At 37.8% G+C, this 19844-nt stretch overlaps 1 protein-coding gene across 1 annotated transcript in view; it reads right to left on the bottom strand.

The window, feature by feature from the left end:
• LOC104121794 (cohesin subunit SA-1) overlaps positions 1 to 19844 on the bottom strand; it is a 111928-nt gene that overhangs the window by 29149 nt on the left and 62935 nt on the right. Inside the window, exon 6 of the mRNA XM_035889469.1 lies at positions 14570 to 14666. Within this exon, the coding sequence (XP_035745362.1) occupies positions 14570 to 14666 (97 nt within the window). The remainder of the gene's footprint in view (positions 1 to 14569; positions 14667 to 19844) is intronic.

The raw sequence follows: 19844 nt of genomic DNA, 5'->3' as shown, positions 1-19844 counted from the left end.
ACATGTGCTCTCACAGAACACACTCCTTTCTTGTAATTTTCAGAATCCAAAATTCCTTTTGCCTTACACTTTTCTGCACTTAAAGGCACAAGTTTACCTCTTCATCCTTCATTCCATTGTTACACATGTTTTGGTTCCCCATTCTCCTTGAATTTTCCCTATTAATGAGATCTCATGCACGTAACTAATTTTCTTCTAGGATACTTAGTACATTTTTGCTGTAATTACACGCTAATAAGAACTAAAAAGAAGTGCATTGAGGACTGGCCATTTTCAAAATGCCTGCCACCTAATGTTGTTTCCATGAGATCAAAATCTCAAAATACCTAAGAGGTAAATGCATTTTGCAAAACAGTGCTATGTCTCTCACTGTTTCTAATCAGAATGAACTGCTCAGCGCAGTCAGAGAGGAATACTACCAGGGGCTGAGGAGTGCAGCTGCTCGCCTTTCCCAAGAGCAGCTTGCTCCTTACTCTTTCTTCAGAGCACTAGGAAACATTAGCCACTTAGTAAGATCAATTCCGGGTGTATTTCCCTGAAAGAAAGCTAGGTGATATCCATCTTACCATTCATCTGTGCATGTTAAATCTAAATCTAAGTTTTATCTCATTTTATCTCGAGCTTGTCATATCTTCACAGTTCAGGTATTAGGCCTGGTCCATAGTATTGCTCTTGATATAATCAGAGCAAAGGCAATGCAAGTAAGCTCACCTATTAATACTGTATGCTACAACAAATACGCTTTACAATCAGTGTACTATACTAATATGCGTTACATTATACTGTACTATACCACTATTACTCTAGTACACAGTTGAGATCAACTAACTTACTCACTTTGACTATGTTGAAATTCTCCCTTCCTTCTCCAACCTCTGATTATTTTTCCTCCCTAAAATGTTTTAAAACACCTCTGTAATCAAGGAGTTAAGTTTACTAAGCTACCATTCATGCACAAAAGCACAGTCAAAACTAAATCCAACTTTAACTTTATATCCCAATTAAGGAGGTGAAAGAAATAATTATGCCATTATGTACACAATATGCAAAGTAGAACTACAAAGTAATCACTGGCCAAAGTATCAGACAATCAGAGCAATAAAGTAATATGCCAAGTTGAACTGACAATTGTTATAGGCCACCCTGGCTTTCTCAAGACCAAACAGCTTATACCCAACAGTTATGACTCTACTTTGATAACATCTTGCGCACTACTGAACCCAGACACTGCCCCTTATCAGCAAACTGTTTACATCAAGGCCTCATGTGAATGCAGGTATCTCAGAAACTTAGGGTAGAGGTTGGCTGTCACAGCTGAGATAGCAGGTAAGAACCAAGGGACCTCAGATTAGGTCATAACTATCATATGAATGTAGTTTCAGTCTTTGATCTTAATTGATGCATTTTTAATACAAAGAAATAACTGGAATGAAATGAAAAAGTGTGGTGAAAAGAGGGTTATGAGAAATCTCTAAAAAACTCCATGTGGGATGGAGAAGCTGTATATGGAATGATTCATTATATCTCAAAAAAAATCCCAAGTAAGTAGCCAGCCAACTAGCAAAGAGCTAAATAAAGTGATTTTTCCACAGAGCACGTAACTGAAGTATAATCCTACTAATGACTACTACGGAAACCAGGGGAAAAAAGTTTTGAAAATCAGATATCAAACAACTTTGAGAGTGAGAACATCCTTCACTGCTCTTAGACAAAATGTTTTGCAAGTGCAAAGAAAGAGTAAGGAACAGGCCTGGGCTGCTGTCTTTCCTGTTTGCAACGTTCTTCTGTTAGCAGCTACAAGCAGACAAGCAAGACAGTACCTACAGAGTGTTTAAAAATCTTTTGAGCTCAATTATAGTCTCCCACCACAAACAAAAAAAAAGTATCTATTTGACAGAAGTAACTCCAAATGTACACATCATAAGTTAAACTCTTAGCCATGTATTTAGTTACAAATTGTCAAAAAATACATTCAACAGTGAGACATCATGTAAGGGAGAATAAGTTGTATTCTGCATACAATACCAGTAAGTCAAATTTCTGCATCAACTACAAACCTTCACTATCTTTACGCTAGCCCCAGAAGACTGGAGTCTCCAGGAAAAAAAAAAAAAAAAAAAGAAAAAAAAATTACATTATAACAAAGCTTGAGAACAAAAAGCAAATTAACTCATCCAGGTTTTCTGCATCATTATCATTAAGATTAAACCCTTTGTAACTCAGATAAAGAATTCAAGACAGTTTAAATCTCTTATGATTCCTCTGTTAATCAGGACTTAAAATTCCAATCTGTTACTGAAATACTCACAGGTGGCACCGGGAATTGACTGGCATATATTTTCTTCTGTATATTAATGGAAAGGATTGCATCTCCTGGAAGCAAATTCTGTGGCAATTGGTTTGAAAAGACAGTTCAACAGCTGCTTGGAAAACTACAAATCAAAGTGCTGCCGATCCATAAACTCAATCTTCCCATAATTCAGAGCAAAAAGCTACTCTGTCACTGGTCACTTACTCAGCTCACTGAATAATAAAGCAAGAGACGAAAACAAACTTATACCTTTCCTCTGAACCTGAAAAGAATGTGGTTTGCTGATATTCTACCAATGGTGCCATACCAGGATGAAATTATGAGTTCTAGTCAGGCATAACAGTGCCTGACTAGATAAAATAATTTCTCTTTAAAAGCAAGTATGTTAGTGTATGTGATTCTCTACTCTGAACTGCAAAAATCAGTTAAGATTTTTGTTTTGTTAGGCCATAGTTTTAGAATGACCACCTCACTGCAGATCGGAAGTAATTCGTGTTCAAAGGCTCTAAAGAAAGAATTTTAATGATTTCTACTATATACCCCACTGATACTTGCTTCACAAGAACTGAGAATCTTCAGCTGGCTCTAAACTGTAAGTAAAACTTGAAGACAAGAAACTCTTGTTACAAAACTTGGAGTTAAGAGTAGAAAGGTCACTTAGCAACTTGACTGGCCCAGCAACTGTTGTCACTTCCATTCACCTACAGTTTCAGGATACAACACTGACACAGGTCACCAGATCAGAGAGGCTGATTTACAGTTGCAATGAGGATGCCATGGGATTCAATGCCTTTTTCAGTTATCAAAAAAAAGTCTGAAGGGAATACTTTGAGGACTGGTTGAGCTCACTTCAGACAAAAGTTGTGGGAGCGATACCCTTGGAACCAAAGGAGCTCCCTACAAATACGCTGTCGTACACACAGTCACTTCGTACAGTGTGAATTCAATGGGAAACACATATGCTCTAGTTGGCAAGATTCTCTATTTCTTTCGGTTCGTAACTTCAGAAAGAAAAAGGGGACTCCTGATAAATCCAGCTCTAACTGGAAGAAATTACTCATGTTGTTATGGGGATTCATGGAAATATACCTGACCTCACCTAGTCTGTTAAATTTTGTATTTTTTAGTCTTCTCCACCATAAGGAAAAAATTAGCTGACTAAAAGGCAGCCTGTGAGAACAGAGGAGTAACGCTATTCTTCTGTTAACCTCAAAAGATGCTCTTTTCTTGAAATGCATCTGCCTCCTCTTCATCAATGTAAAAAAAGTCACTTTGAATGGCTAATTAATTAAACTGACTTGAAAAATGTAAGGTGAAACTCAAAACAGGGGGCAAAAATTCTCTGAATCAACAGAGCAGAAAATTACCGTGCATTTATGTCACCACAAATTGAAATTCCACTACAACCACCTAATCCACAAAACTATTCTCTGCTAAACTATTTGGGGAAAAAAGTATTTGTTTCCATCAAATATATGTATAATCATCTGTTATAGTTCTCAATTTAATAAATATAATACTACTTAGCACCACCGGTAGGTCCCCCTGAAATGTCTTTATTATACAATCATGTAATTGAAGTCACTTGCATATTCCATTTACCTATATAAACCATGTGATGTACTTAGTAATAAGCTTTGGTCTCCCAAAAGGAAAATTTAATCCCTTCTTTTAATAACTTTTTCAACAGCTTTTGTGCAGAACTGTTTTACCACATTACTTTGTTCTTATGTTTAAGAGATGCCAGTACACTGGAACAATATGGCTTGTTTCTACATAACTTATTTAATTCATTAATTTCATTGTTATCCACCTTCCTGGACTCTAAAGTATTACTTCCACCTCTGCCCCAAGATGCAAATTAAACCTCCAGCTTGTCCTCTCTCTGGAAGAACTGTCTTTAATAAAGGTTACATACTTCTGCTGGTAGTTCAATGATTTTATTCCTAAATTGTTTCCAACTCTAGGAGTGTGATCTGATCAGGTTTTTAATTCTCACTTAGTGAACTTATTTCAGGATCTCCTTGTTGGAGATTTGTGACAATACTCTCAAAAGAATTTTTAGGACATCAGTAGATTAGGTTTTGCTGTTGTTGGGGGAGGACGGGGACTGGCAAGTGGAGCTGGTGAGGTGTCTGGACCACAAGTCTTACGAGGAGCGGCTGAGGCAACTGGGGTTGTTTAGTCTGGAGAAGAGGAAGCTGAGGGGAGACCTTATGGCCCTCTACAACTACCTGAAAGGAGGCTGTAGTGAGGTGGGGGTCAGCCTCTTCTCCCTGGTAACAGACGATAGGACGAGAGGGAATGGTTTGAAGCTGCACCAGGGCAGGGTTAGGTTAGACATTAGGAAAAACTTCTTCACCGAAAGGGTTGTCAGGCTCTGGAATGGGCTGCCCAGGGAGGTGGTCGAGTTTAAAAGAAGGATAGATGAGGTGCTTAGGGCCATGGTTTAGTGGTGGGATGTCAGGGTTAGGTTAAAGGTTGGACTCTATGATCTTAAGTGATTCTATAATTCTATTCTATGAGGGGCTGGTTCTGTATCTGGTTGTGCATCTGGATAAAAGGGAAACTTTTGGTAGGAGGGACTCTGTAGTTACCCCATTTGCAGCCCTGCATAGTTGTGTAAACAGAAGCTCAATTCACATTCTAAAATAAAACTGTAATTTGATTGAGCTGCAGCATGTAAGTTACAAAAATATTCACAATTTCGCTTACAAATGCTTGACAGAGAATTTGCTTGCATTTCAGACAAAACTGTGCAAACTCTTAACAGCCCTCTGTTCAAATATGTGCCTCCATTGCTCATACACCATATCTCCTATGATCATTTCTGTATTTAGCATCCTTTTGCTTGAGACACCTATCCATCATTACTTGTGGTAAGAAATTATACAAAATAAATCATTTACTCTTTCCAAAACCTGCAGTACTCATTAACTGCCCTTTCTACACATTCATAATCCAAGCAGTTTATTAATTTTTAGGCAGATATCATGTCCAATTGCTTTAAAGAACTTCTTGCTATTTGGTTTTACTAAATTTCAAGAACAATCACTTCATCATGTCAACAATTCTTTTTAAACCACCATAATTTTTTTGTTATATCTTAAAAATAGTTGGCTGAATAATCTTGATCCAGGAATCTGTGTGGGGCATAAACATGGTCAACAGGAAATGTATTCTTGTCATACTAAATCAGATCTGACTTAAAACTTGTTTTAGTGTTTAATCCTTAAGAATTTTGGGATCTGATAATTTCTAGTCTAAAAAAAAAGGTTACTTCAAACAGCAGCATTATTGGCTATATCTATGTAGTTAAATACATCTACCATAGGTTTTCTTTCCCAGGAGGTGCTAAAAGTATTTCTAGGCCTTTTTCCCATTATCACGGTTTCCTAAGTCACAGCAACTTAAAAGTTAACCAGAACACTTAGTTCAATAATGATGAAATAAAATAAATAGTAGAGATTGTGCTAAATCTGACAAACTACATTAAAGGTATTTCAAAAGATGATGCCGTGACTTTGTAGAAGCTTACTTGCATAGTAGATGGTGCCTGTTAAAACTCCACAGACTGCTCCTGAGAGAAAAGGCTTTTTAATCAGTCAAAGGTGCTTTAACCTCCTAAGTTCTGTGTGCATCCCTTTCTGAAGTCAAGCAGTTTCAAATGGAAATACCCACGACCCAGTGCTGCAGGAGGAGAGTATGAATACCAGTTGTTCTAAGTTGAAATTTAAGCTAATAGTGTTAACTGAAGGAAGTGCGAAACTCTCCACTACTCACTTCTCAGTTGGTGACAGTTACCCAAGAACCAGGTTCAGCTTTGCTAGGGGTTATCAATTCCTTATTTAAAAAAGGGTGCAGAGAATTCTGGCGAGGGAGCTCCTCACTGTTCCTGCAAGAGTTGATAACAGTTTTGTACAACTCCCTTTTCCACCCTTCCAGGTACCCAAAACCATTCCACCATGCTTCCTGGCTCGATGCAAATAAGGAAGAGACTGTAACATGGAGGTAAAGGCCATTTACCCCAGTCTTCCCTGTAATGGGTTTGACCCTAGCAGTGCCAGAAAATGCCGTAACTTCCAGTTAAAAAGAGCTGAAAAATTATAAGACTCAGCTGGTCACGGTTCAGCTTAAAGATGACTGAGGCAATAGGATCAGACTGATATAAATAGGGAATGAAGTAGGTAGTAGTGGAATGTGAGCAGGACTGTATCTGCTTAAGAGCCCACTTTTTTTTTTTCCCCTCTCCAAATTTAGATAGATCTTCTCTGAAACCCAAGTTGCTCTTTTTCTTCTATATCCAGCTACTGTTGAATGCCTACAGATTAAGAGAATATTGCATTTGTTTTAACCACTTCCTTTGTGCCAGAGAATAAGGCTTTTTTATTAGGATATAGACCTTTCTAATCATCCCTGTCTTTTTTTTCTTCAAAAGTAATTACTGAAGTGTGTACTAGTACTGCACTTAATAAAATAAATCTATGGCTTCCTTAATGCAAAAGAGAGAGAATCATAATTACAGTGTTTGCTAAGAGAAATGTTATTTTTGGAAGTTAATTCCCTCGGTCTGGAAAAAGTCTGACTCAACCTTCAGCAAAATTTGCATCTTTGGAAAGACTAGAGACATGAGAAGCCTTCATATTTATAATCCAGAAAGGAAGTGCTAAGACCTAGTGGCATTTGATTGCTTTTCATCACTAGTTCCTGTCTTCACAGAAAGTACCATCTATGTCACCTAAAATAAATAAATAAATAAATAAATAAATCCAGCAACGCGTCAGACGCATAGGTAGAGATAAACTCATATACAGGCATAATTTCCTCACAAGTCTTAGAACAATACTGTCCAAAAAATCAAACTAATGTTTTTTCTTATCTGCCTAGTACAGAGGTGTCCCTCCTGTCACAAATTTGTATTATGCAGAAAAAAAACTAAGCATAAATAAAGAGGAAGTGACACAGATCTGGCTAGTAAGGCAGCAACTATTCTCAGTCATTAACATCAAGAGGTATTTATTGCTCTTCTCTTAAAAAGTTGTAGCATCAAAGCATCATTGATCTGAGAGACACTTCTCAAATCATAACTTTGCAGTCACATGAGTAGTACCATTTCCCAGATTGATATGTATGTAATTAAATGAATACAGTGGTAAACAAGCAGTAATATTTGGAAGCCTTACACAATCTATCTCCGAAGAGCAGTGCCAAAAATAATTTTACAAGCTATGAATTTACTAAGTAGTACACAAGAGTAGAATGTAGACTTTGTTCCATGCTTACAAGGAGTCCTTTCATTTTCAGCAGAGATCTGAGCATATTATACAGAACTGGCAGTGCAGAACTTGCTCTCAGACTTTAATTTCAAAGGTAATTTATCGTACATTATACATTTGCTCTAAAATATCCTTGTATCTCAAGTTCTGTCAGTTAATTCAAGAAATTAATTTTAAATTATTTTAAAGTTTATATTAATTCATATTAATAAATTACTTAATAGCTGACTTTAAGCCAGCTTATTTTTAGTCTGCTGTCATACTTGAAACATTAATAGTTCAATACATTCAGGTAGAGAGTCATAAAAAAAAAGTTTGGTTTAAATTACTGTCACTCCTGTTACCAATTCACAGGGTGAAATCTTGGACTGAAGTCAGACCTCAACAGAGCAGGTATTTCATTCAGGTTTTGAAACCACAGACCAGTATGCCCTTCACTCACGTCTCCTGTACTGAACGGTCAGCAAATTCGTGCGAGTTTCTGAAAGTAGCAGGATGTACCTTTTAGGAAAAAGATGCCACTAGTTCACAGGTGGCTATAAAATGTGATGTGCTGTGTCAAATCTTTTTTACACTTTCAGGTCTGAGTATTTTTATTTTTTTTACTTTTTCAAGGCTTCCCATCCCCAGAAGAGTTAGGGAGATGCAAAGCTTAAAAGAACCAAAAAAATAATGTTGTAGCTACTTTTCCCATAGCCAAAAAAACTTTAAAGAGCTAAAGAACAGGAAAAAAAAAGGCAAGGAAGAAAGAGTACATGAGATGAAGAGTACAGGTATCGTTCACCAGCAAACAGGAAGAAATACTGCAAACTTTTTTGGTTTAAAAATGTTATACACATTGAAACTAAAGTTTTAGTTTCAAAAATGACAACAAATACCAATCATTTGTACTTTTTCCCAAAGAATTGATTTTGATGTAACCACATTAATTGTCAAGTGTTTGATATGAACTTTTTAACCTTACCTACCTTCATTTAAAGAACTAAACCAGTGAAACATTTAATGAATATCTGGTAATCTGATTTATCTTCCACTCAAGCCAGTTAATAATTTGCATCTTACTTTCAGTTTGAATTTTATAAGCTTTCACTTCAAGATAAACACACTGTAAAAATGACCTCAAGGCTCAGAAATGAGAAGTACAAAGTTCAGATCTGGTTTATCTACACCACACATGAAATTGAAATTAAAATGAAATCATTTCCATCTTTTCAGTCTTACCTTCCCATTTTTTAATGTGGTTAACAGCATGCTTTTAACTGCCTCATATAGTTATTGGGGGTGTACTTATTTCTGTATACTATGCATGCAAAATACTTCATAAACCCTTAACATTACTACGACTTAAACCACGTATGAGTAAGCATCAATTTTTATTTCATGTGTATTAGTCCTTTACTTTGCAACTTCTCCCCTATACCCACACACTAAAAAGGCGTTTTCTTGAAGAAACTGTGAGAAAGCATATTTTATACCCTTAATAAAAATACAGGCTCTGATGCAATGAATTTGTTCGAAATACTAAATGTTTATGATATCAACTTCTTAACAATACATGAATGACTGGAGAGATAAAGCTTTTCAACACATGCCAAAGCCAGGAACATTTCTCACTAACAATTTGCAATTTTTTACAAAAGGACCATTTGCAGGAAATTGTATTTATCAAGCAGTCTTCCTTCCATGCTCAGTAACATCCATCTGTATAGAGTGATATTATTCCATCAATCACAAAACAAAACCGTGTACAAATAAATGACTGAAGAATTATTTTTTTAAAACCATTCATCTATTTACAATGTTTAGGCCCTACTAAAATATTATTAATCAGAGTAAATAACACTATTTCCTGGCTAATTTACTTTCCGAAATCCTGTCCAACAGAAAAGCAAGCAGTTGCTTGTTCATTTCTTCTGCCAGACCATACAAGGGCCACTTTATGGTGCTTTTTCCTGGTTTTAGCCTTCAATTTCCTCTGGCAAAACAGAAATCTATTAGCTTTCCCTTAATTAAGAGGACAGAACATTAATAAAAATCAAAATGAGCATGCATCTGGCAATCAAGCAAACTAACTCCTTACTCCTGCACTTGTTGACTCAGTTTGCACCATTCAATCACAGAATTTTTCAGAGGATCTTACTAGAATAGGTGAGGAACAACTAGAGATTCAAGGCTCAAGCTGGAAGAGTGTGTGGATCCCCAAGTGTCTGATTCACAAGGCAAAATTCCATAAAGATGTCCTGCTATAAGCACTGGGTGACAAGTCCATACACAGATCCCTGCTTATTCACAACTGAAAAAAAAACTAACCCTAAACAACACCAGCAAGCAAGTGGTGGCAGCTTGAATATTTGTTCAATGTTTGATTCCACACAAGACCTTAAAGAGAAGATTTTGAGGGGAAAAATAAGATATAAGAAACATCATATAAAGGAAATTCCCCTCCTTCCTTCACCAAGCACTCCTAAAAACAACTTCATTGTGCCAAATCACAAAACTACTTAAATGGAGAGCTCCTTACAATTCAGAGAAGGCTACAATACTGTTAAGAATTTAACAGTAGGGGAGTTCCACCAGTTTTGTTTTATCAGTAACTGCTGTCTCAGAGCTGTCTGATAAAGGTTAAGGCTAGCAGTGGAAGGAGTCCTCAAACCACTTCTGAAAATCTGCTTAAGAATCTACAGGGTTCTGACTTACCTATCAGAAAAGAAATGAGAGGGACAAGAGGGATGGGAAAGAAAGAATGGGAATAATTTCACTATATATTTGAAAGCAGTCGATTAGTTCTCCTCCTCAACTATGTGAGAGACCTTTTCTCCCTGCAAAAGAAAGAAAGCTTCTTTTCTTACATGGACTCGATGGGTTGGTTTGTCCTTCACAGCTGAAGAGGCTGTTTCAACCACTAATTGCTTCTGGTTTGGGGCAGGGGGGGGGGGGGGGAACACGACGGGACAGGACGGAAATTTATTCCCCAAGCATGGCTCTCCGCCTTTAAAATGTAGAAAGGTCAGAGTGCTTGTGGGGTTTTCTGTTTGTTTTATATCAATAACAGAAGGCAAAAGCAGGCAGCAATGCAGATACTCAAGTCAGCTCTAAATCCATGCAACTCCAGAAATGGAAACAGCCTGGTTGTCATAGCAGCCGAGCATGATACCTGAGCTAATTACTTGGTCTGAGAGGCAGAGCTAATTAGCCCAGATGCAGCATCATACTGACACAGTTATAATCCTTCTGGGACCTGGGCATGCATATTGCTGATTAGACATTTCAGCTTGCTTGCAACTAGCTCTGAGGTCTCACTGTACTACAGTGTGCTTTACACAAGTGTTCAGGAAAAAAAAAAAAAAAGGAAAAAAGCAAAAATATGTTCCTACAAACAGGAAAGCAATGGAAAAGAGCTCTCAAAAAACCCCAGAAAACTCTGATCTGCAACTCTTCTGCAAGAGAGGAGGATGCCTGTATCCACAATGCTACAGACCAAACTACAACATTTGAAATGGTAGCATATATACAGTATATATACTCAGTAGTATAAATACACTTCCAACCCCCAGCCAAGCGAGTTTTTTGAAAAATCAGTTTAACATTACAACAACCTAACTTCAAAAAGTTCCCTGTTATCGAAAACAAAAACCAAACAAAAACACCATACCAAAGTTAAGTTCCTGACAGAGAAGTAAGAAGGTAAATACACCACCACCTGCTTTACAGATTGTGAATACTGTGGAAAATAAGTACCTACTACCAACAAACCAACCTGTTTTTTTTCCAAGGACTGGAAACAGCATTTATTTGCTGTTTTTCCAGGAAGAAAGAGTATTTTAAAACCGATTTTTTATCTTTCTAAGGTACTATCTTATACAAGATCCTCCCTCTAGAAGCAGCAATGCATTTTAAAAGGGTAGGAAACAGAAAGTGAATAGGTGAATTTATCAGTCTTTGTTAACCATTTTTCTGCCACAGAAATACAATGTAACATCATGGAGAAGAGTACATAGACTGTGAAAGGCAGGGATTTTTGTTGGTATTCTTGAAGAAAAAAAAACCAAGATAAAGGAAAAGCTCTCTAAGACACTGTTTTCACTTCTTTGTAATCAAAATCGGCAAAGGCAACAAACGTACAGATTGAGCAGACAAACTAGTGGAAAGATGGCATGAAGTATGATTAAACTCCTTTACAAATCTAATTATTGAAGATGCTTTTTGTAGCTCAGCAGGACAAACTTGTAATTTTTACCAAATAACCCTTTAAAAACCCAGAAAAATTACTGAAGTCATGCTAAAAACAAATCTGCCTGAAGACATGACAAAGGACAGACGTGCTTGATTATTTGTTTTGTATTTATTCAATTTTAAGTTGCACAGATCTTTCAAGTTCGCCTGCAAAATACATTAATTTTACAATTTTTTAGTGTTAATAATTTACATAGCATGCCTGCTTATTCATATTTACAACAGACCACCTCTCACTTCAGGAACATCTCTAAGCAAAGCTGAAGGATGCAAAGAGGTTCATTCAAGCATATGCACTGCCCAAGAGAATGGGATAAATATATAAAAATCAATGTTTCTCTAAACAGAAAGATATTTTTGTCAGGGTCAATACTGTTGCTAAATAAAGCAGTTTGGTGCCTAAATGATTTCTAAGTAGAGTCAGAAAATAGGCACACACTCTTCACCTGCTTAAAACTTTTGAAAGAAATATCATGCTAAGTGCATTATACATACATTTAGATAACAAATAATTCTAAGCACTATTGCAATGGTAGATTTATAAACCTCGCAACACTTTCAGAGTCTCCTGAGGAACCTCCTCCTGAGCTAGGTTGTCCTCCCTTCAAGTTAATGATCATAAAGTTAGATACATTATCAGCAAGCATTTAGATCCATCATTGGGAAAGAAGGCTGGAGAATCTGTGACAATGTTAATGAAGCAAACTGAAAAGAAGAAAATTAAGAAACATAAAGCAGCAATCGAGATTCACAAAGAACTGTTATTTATCAGAAATGGAAACAAACAAGAATGCCAACAAAATATTTGAATGGAAATAAAAATGTCAAATAGAGCATATAGTCTTCCCTTGAAAAAGAAACTTGGGTCTTCCTCAAAAAAATACAGGAAATCCCCAGACTCCCATGCCTCATTTCCATTAAGGACAGCTAAGTGTGGAATTTACCTTAAGAGACATAAAATCTCTTCTGATAAAGTTTTTAATTATTCTAGAAAACAGGAATGTTACTGGAAATTTGAACGAACAGAGCTGTTTGCCAGGATTTTAACCCTGTCTACGGCTGTTACCATACCCACTGCAAAAATTCCAATGCAGAAATAAATCCCCAAATACACTATAAGCTCAGGGGATAACTCATCATTGTTTCCTTTCTCCTATCATTGCTGTTTGGATCCAGAAGGCCACTAAAGCAAGCTCAGCAGAGCTATACCCCTGAGGGTACAAAGCAGAGCGCTGAAAATGGATAGAAAGTCACCATTTAAAAAAAATTAAAAGAAGAAAGTAAATGACATCAGCCACTTGAAGCACTGCTGCTGCACAGCCAATAACAGAAAGCTTTCCTGGGAAGCAATTGCTTCAGCAGCATATGGTTGACAGTGGGCATTCAGCCTGCATCAGTCAGTAACAAGAGTTTTAAAAAATATGAATCTTCTGAGATTGTAAGAGTGCTGCTTTCTCTAACAAGGAGAAAGAAAGTAAGTAGAAATTAGAGAGCAGCAGGGGAATGAAGATATTTTTATGACATGCCTCCACCAAAAGCTTGCATCAACAAGAACAAAAACATATGGCCAAGAATCCCTTTGGTGCTGCCCAAATTCTTAGAAAGAAGCTTGTGGCTTGGTTTTTTTTTTTTCATATACATCTTTAGGAGAGTGTTAAAGAAAAGCAAACAGAACACAACTACTTTCACATAAGCTGCCAAACCAGTCTGAATAATATTTTAGGGAATCTGTGTGAACAGTACAGACATTGACACACACTGGTAATCTAAACCCTAAGTTTCAGTCCTTTCACAGAATGCTTCTAAGAGCTTCAGCCTTTCCTGATAGAAGTTTATTTCGTTAAGCTATGAAAAAGGGTCGCTGAAGCTGCCAACTACTCATATTTTTTCTCTGACACTTTTAACTGTACTTGTGACTTCACCTTATACTTAAGAATGAAGAAAAGGGACTTCTACCCTTCTTGATGTCTAAAGGTATATTCCCATATCACTTACAAAATGAAGAAAAAGAATTTTTGAATTGTGGATTATTTTCAGTTCTGCTCAAAGTAAGTTACAGGAAGCATCAGGAAACAGTAAATAGCTTGGTTCTGGGTGCTACAGAGAAAGCAGAGCTCTGCCTTTCTCTCTTTTCAAGGCTGAGTTAACTGAAAAAAGACAACACATGAAAAATTCATTAGAAAGTACAGTGTGGCAACAGAATGCTAGAAAGACTGACTGCCGCATAAAAGCCAGGCCACTTGCAAGCATTACAGAGGAAGAAATAAGATCGGTGCTTCATCCAGAAGAAATCTTTCTTGCTAATCAAAGTCAACTGAAGCCTGACTCCTTCCCCTTCAGTTTAAAAGAATCCATCGTTTTCCTAGAAAGAAAAAATAGCAAAGTTAAGGTACAGCTACACTTACTAATTCTTGTAATAAAAAAAAAGGGGAAGAAACAGAAAGGGGAAGTAAAGATACGCCTACCTTGATTGACAGATCTTTTGTCTCCTTTTGCTGACGAGTAGAGTGTCTCTGTGAGGATTTGTACGCTTTAGGATGACAGGAAAGTGAGAAAAAGAAAGGGTAGGCCCTTGACAAACAAGCTTTAAATAAAATTATTCCTGAACGTAGACAGTATTTCTATATAAACCATGCATATGAGGAGTACCAATCCAAGTGCCTCCCACATCTTTACCAGCATTTGCACTAATACACGTTTGTATGACTGTCAGGTTTATTCTATACAACTCGTTTCCAACGTTCTGTACCTCGACATCCTGAACACTGGATAAAGAAGTTGATTAAATCCAGAAGTGCTATGTCCCTGTCTTGTTTATATGATTCAATCCAGTCGTCCACCACAGACTGTCAAGAAAAAAAGAATACTTATCAGAGACTTTTAAAAAGTATTTTATTAAAGGCAAATTACTTATTCTTTTCAGAATATAATTTTATAACTGAGCATTTATTTTGCATTATTATACATCTGTACAACTTCAGAAATCTATATACCTTCTCTCAGGGTGGAGACAGAACAAATATTGTTAGAGAACAAAACTATACGCATTGCTTTCTGGTATTATAATTGTATAAACACAGATTCAAATTGAAATTACTCTAATTCCTCAAAACTCTTCTTGCAGTATTTGTCCAGTTTCAAAATTATGTTGAAAAAACAAACAGGGTGATTCCGTTCAGAATGACCAACATATATTCCCAGAAAACTAATGAGTAGAAACACTTTGAGATAAAAACTGAATTTAGGTTGCATAGTGGACACCTCAGTATTTATAAAGGCCAAAGTAGTGTATCGGTCATTCAGAAACACTGTACATAGCTCAGGAAGACAGAATACAATGAAGAATACTTTGTAAATAAAAATAATACACAGAAGTTGGTCTTACAGTGTTTGGGAGTCAATAAGTCACCTGAATCACGGTATATGAAGCTGAGTCACAGTTTCAAACTGCACTCTGAACTATAAGTAGCCAGGAGATATTTTTATAATCACTGATACGCAGATGTAGCACACAGTCATTATTATGAATAATAGCAGGGAAGAGGACGGAAAACATACAGGTGTCAAAAACGTTTGTCATTTGTCATATATTAATCTCTGGGGACAGAAAAGGTGCCTCAGTAGCTTGAAAAGAAAGAGCACTAAATGAATTTTGCCAGTCAACATAAAAGTGTAATCACAGCATCAGAAAGAGTTAATGGCAGATATACATCATCTGAAAGGAATGCAGAAACATACAACGCAAAGCCTATAGCTGCTTCCCATACAGATACTTTACCTTATAATTCTGACTACAGAACCCTATCAGAGTTGTGCAGTTCCACAATTTTCAAAACTCCAGATGTAGGTAAAATGAAGTAATGAAGACAAAGCAAAGTAATATGGAAATGCTTAAAAACTGTTCTAGAAAAGCAAGACGGTTGTGTGAGGTCCTTCTTCAGCCTGCTTCATGCGTATGACAGACAAGGATGGCTTCCTTTCATGTCACTAAAATACAGTATTTCAAGTTTCTCAGTTACATAAACATTGAAGGTAAGGAATTGTGTATGTTTAATGTAATGAAATACCACCTTTTACTTCTTTATGATGGAAAAAAAAAATCTTCACTGTTCCATAGATGTGGCAGCATTCATTAAGAGAAGCTTGGTTATGCTAGAGCACAGCTTGAAAATGGAGTATTTTATTTTGGAGTTCAGGTTTACAATTAATTTCTATAAAATCAATTTTAAAAAATCCTAAATACACACACCAAGACGACCCCCACGCAACCAGCTTCCAACTGTGCTGAAAAAGAATGAATTGGCAAGACAAAGTCCAGGCAATTCAACCTCTTAAAAAAATTTTGCCTCTTTCTCATCTGGTAGATATGAGGAGGGGATCTTGAAAAAATCCCTCTGCAGTTTCCAGTTTATCCAAGTGCAAACTTTCCTGATTGCCAGTGGGACCTTAGCAAGTGCACGAGAAAAGGGAAGCAGCAAGAAAACAGTTGTGTACATACTAGAGACATGCACAACTCTGTGAACTGAGCCAACCACTCCGTGTTTAACACAGATCACTCTACTTGTTCTTAACCCAAAACAGCATGAGACTACCACTATTACCATGTTATTCTACAACCAGCATGAATCTCTAAATATTCCATTTGCCAGGAAACTAAGTTTTTAGTGGCTTTGTCTACTGACACATACACATGCACGCACAGTAGGAGAAGCAATCTTACAAAGCGGTCCACCTGCTACTTAGAAGAAATGAAAAAGGAAGTCTTGGCCTCAAATTAATCTTCACACAAGTTGAGGAAGCATGAAACAGCAGCACAAAACCAGTTATCTAGAAAGCTTCACTGTTACTTCATCATGAATTTAGTTCCTGTAAGTATCAATTATTTCAATCCATCAGCAGAATCCTCCAGGGCACATGAAAACAAATGTAAAATTATTTACTAAACCAAATATTGACAAAGATTTAATGACCAGACTGCTGGTATACTACAAACTTAAAACATTTGTTTGAACAGCTATATTAGGGTAGATATCAGAACAACATGCAATTGCCAGCAGCTGGTTTTTTTCACTGAAGCAAACAGCAGCTGTGCTGGGTCAGACCACAGGTTCACCTGCCCAACACGGCTTATGGACATATGGAAAAGCATAAGAATAGGGCAAGAATACACTGATACTTCCGAGTTACTCGCCCAGACCCTTAACACCCTAGCATATTTCTTCTCTCAGGAATGCATCTGTCTGAACCAGAGAGTTTTATACCTACATCATCTTGCAGCAAATGTGTCTCAAGGGTTAAATATTCACTGCAAAGAAAAATAATTGTTTTAAACTTGACAACTTCTAGATCTACTTGATGCCACCTAATTCTTATGGAAGAGGAGAAAACAAACTTCAGCCCTCTATTTGTATTTTCCATACTTCCATCTGGTCACCTCTTCTCAGGTAGAAGAATCCTACTCTGTGCTGCATGGCTTGCACAGAAATACTTCCACAGGAAGGTCTTTGCTCACTCTCGTCACACAACTCTTAACAGTTTCTGAAGTCTACTACATTCTTCTTTGAGCCTGGGAAATCTCAGGTGCTTTTCCTGAGTGTTAATAACTAGTTCAGCAGTATCTGCACTGTCCACAGCTTAGTTTCACATAAAATATTCCCCGCAGAAACAAGGCTGGCCTGAGAGATTCCTTTCCACGTTCAGTCTTACTCCTGTTTCTTGCTACAACAGACTGCCCCTTCAGCTATACCACTGCAACTGTTTCTGGACTGTGCTATAAATATTGCCAGTGAACCCATCTGGTCTCAAAAAAAAGTGGGAATGGAAGGGAAATACTTGGAGGAATATGTTTCAGTTTTGTTTCTGCCCCTCTTAAACAACTACATAATTGATTTTTGCAGCACTACCTCAAAACCATAGCATCGGTGCAGCTCATCTCCCTTCTGCTATTTTTTGTCTCTTCATACAAAAAGAATTGAGAGGCACATGCCATGTCCTTGAGCACTAAGGGCCCACTCTGTCCTACTTAGTATAGTACTAGTATTTTCAACCCAGAACCATAATGCAGTTCACAGAAAAATAGAGACAAGCAGCTGATCTGAAGGCTGACAGACCAGACTTGAGGCAATGCAGAGTCTTTAGTGCCAGCAGTAGATAAAGAAAGCAGCAAATTCAGAGTGAAGGTTCTGAGCAGGGATAGCAGGAAAAGACTGCCTGCTGGGTTGCCTGGACCTAGCAGAGGATTGACAAAGCTTTAACTAAAATTTTGAATGTTTGAGTAGGATTCATCTCACCTAACCTTACATGCATAGCCCATGTAGTCACACAGGCTAGTCACTCGCTTTATAGTCAACGTAGTGTGTATGAGTGTGTCCACAGGAATACACATATATAGCCAATATTCAGGGGAGTTGTCAGCATAATTCATCTTTCCAGAGCAGGTACATATGATGAGATGGTTCCTGCTTAAAAATGCTAGAGATTACACTAAGCAGATCTCCACTGATTGGCTGAGGAGCTTAGGGTAACAAGTCATGTACAGCCACCTGACCTGTCAGCATCAGTACCGTCATACAAATTGTACTCACTTATCCCTAAAAATGAGACGGGTATTTTCAGTGTATCAAAATAATACCCACGGATCTACATCATTCAACCCTCATGCACATTTGGCATGCTTGTTGGTAAATTTTTTGAGAGATTACAGTTTGAGGCAACAGAAGATAATGAAGCCAGACTACATATGCTACAACAGTTGGAACTTAATCAAACTGTTGACTTTTGATGTAACAGAAAAGAGCTACAAAAACTGAAAACACTAGGATGAAAAAATAAAAATTATACACATCAGACCTAACATAGAGACTGAACCAAAAAAACCCAGCAGTAATCCAAACACCAGGAAAAAGGTTGAATACAAGTGAAAAAGAAATCAAACAATGGGCAACAGCATAGCAAATGGTGCAGCAAGCAATGGTTGCCAGAAAAGGAATTATTTTGCATAAACATGCATAGAGAGAAAGACTCATATTAAAACCAAGGATTTCTAACCAAGAGTCCACAGGTTACAGCTAACCCTCTGGGATTATTTTATCTTGTTAGCAGCCTCCACCCAGTCACCCTGTTTTCAAGAACTTCTCAGAAACAAGCAAAGAGCTAACTCTGGGCAACAACCCACATTTGGTCACCATCTTGCCCAGATATCTGACCCTGGCCCCCTCCCTGTCATCTGTCCCAAACACAGCATTGATATTGCAGTGAAGGCCCACACACTGACAGGAGGAAGAACTGACCAGACAGCTCTTTGGGAAGGAGGTAGCTACAGGCGGGCTCCATCCACCAGAAGATTTCATGCCTACGAGTCTTGTTGACTACTTCTGCAAAACACTTATGAAAGATGGTAGGAATCAACTGGATGACTTGTTCTGGTGGTACCCATCTGATTCCAGATGTTTCTACCTTCAGATGCAGTAGGGAGCATGGATTTACCATATGGAAATGTGCACTTACATGCCGTGCATGAAATAGAATAGAATCATAGAATGTTTAGGGTTGGAAGGGACCCCTAGAGGTCATCTAGTCCAACCCCCCTGCAGGAGCAGGGACACCGCTAACCAGATCAGGCTGCTCAGAGCCCCATCCAACCTGGCCTTCAATGTTTCCAGGGATGGGGCCTCCACTACCTCTCTGGGCAACCTGTTCCAGGGTTTCACCACCCTCAGTGTAAAGAACTTCTTCCTTATATCTAGTCTAAACTTACCCTGGTTTAGTTTAAAACCATTTCCCCTTGTCCTAACACAGCTGGCCCTACTAAAAAGACGTTCCCCATCTTTCCTATAGGCCCCCTTTAGGTACTGAAAGGCCGCAATCAGGTCTCCCCGCAGCCTTCTCTTCTCCAGGCTGAACAAGCCCAACTCCCTCAGCCTGTCCTCACAGGAGAGGTGCTGGTGCTCCAGCCCCCAGATCATTTTTGTGGCCCTCCTCTGGACCCGCTCCAAGTTCCATGTCCTTCTTGTGCTGAGGGCTAC

The sequence above is a fragment of the Egretta garzetta genome, unplaced genomic scaffold, assembly GCF_000687185.1.
Source record: "Egretta garzetta isolate BGI_Z169 unplaced genomic scaffold, ASM68718v1 scaffold1292, whole genome shotgun sequence".
In the NCBI taxonomy this organism is placed as follows: Eukaryota; Metazoa; Chordata; class Aves; order Pelecaniformes; family Ardeidae; genus Egretta; species Egretta garzetta.
The sequence above is the reverse complement of the archived record's forward strand: the minus strand, read 5'-3'. Positions and strand labels throughout refer to the sequence as shown.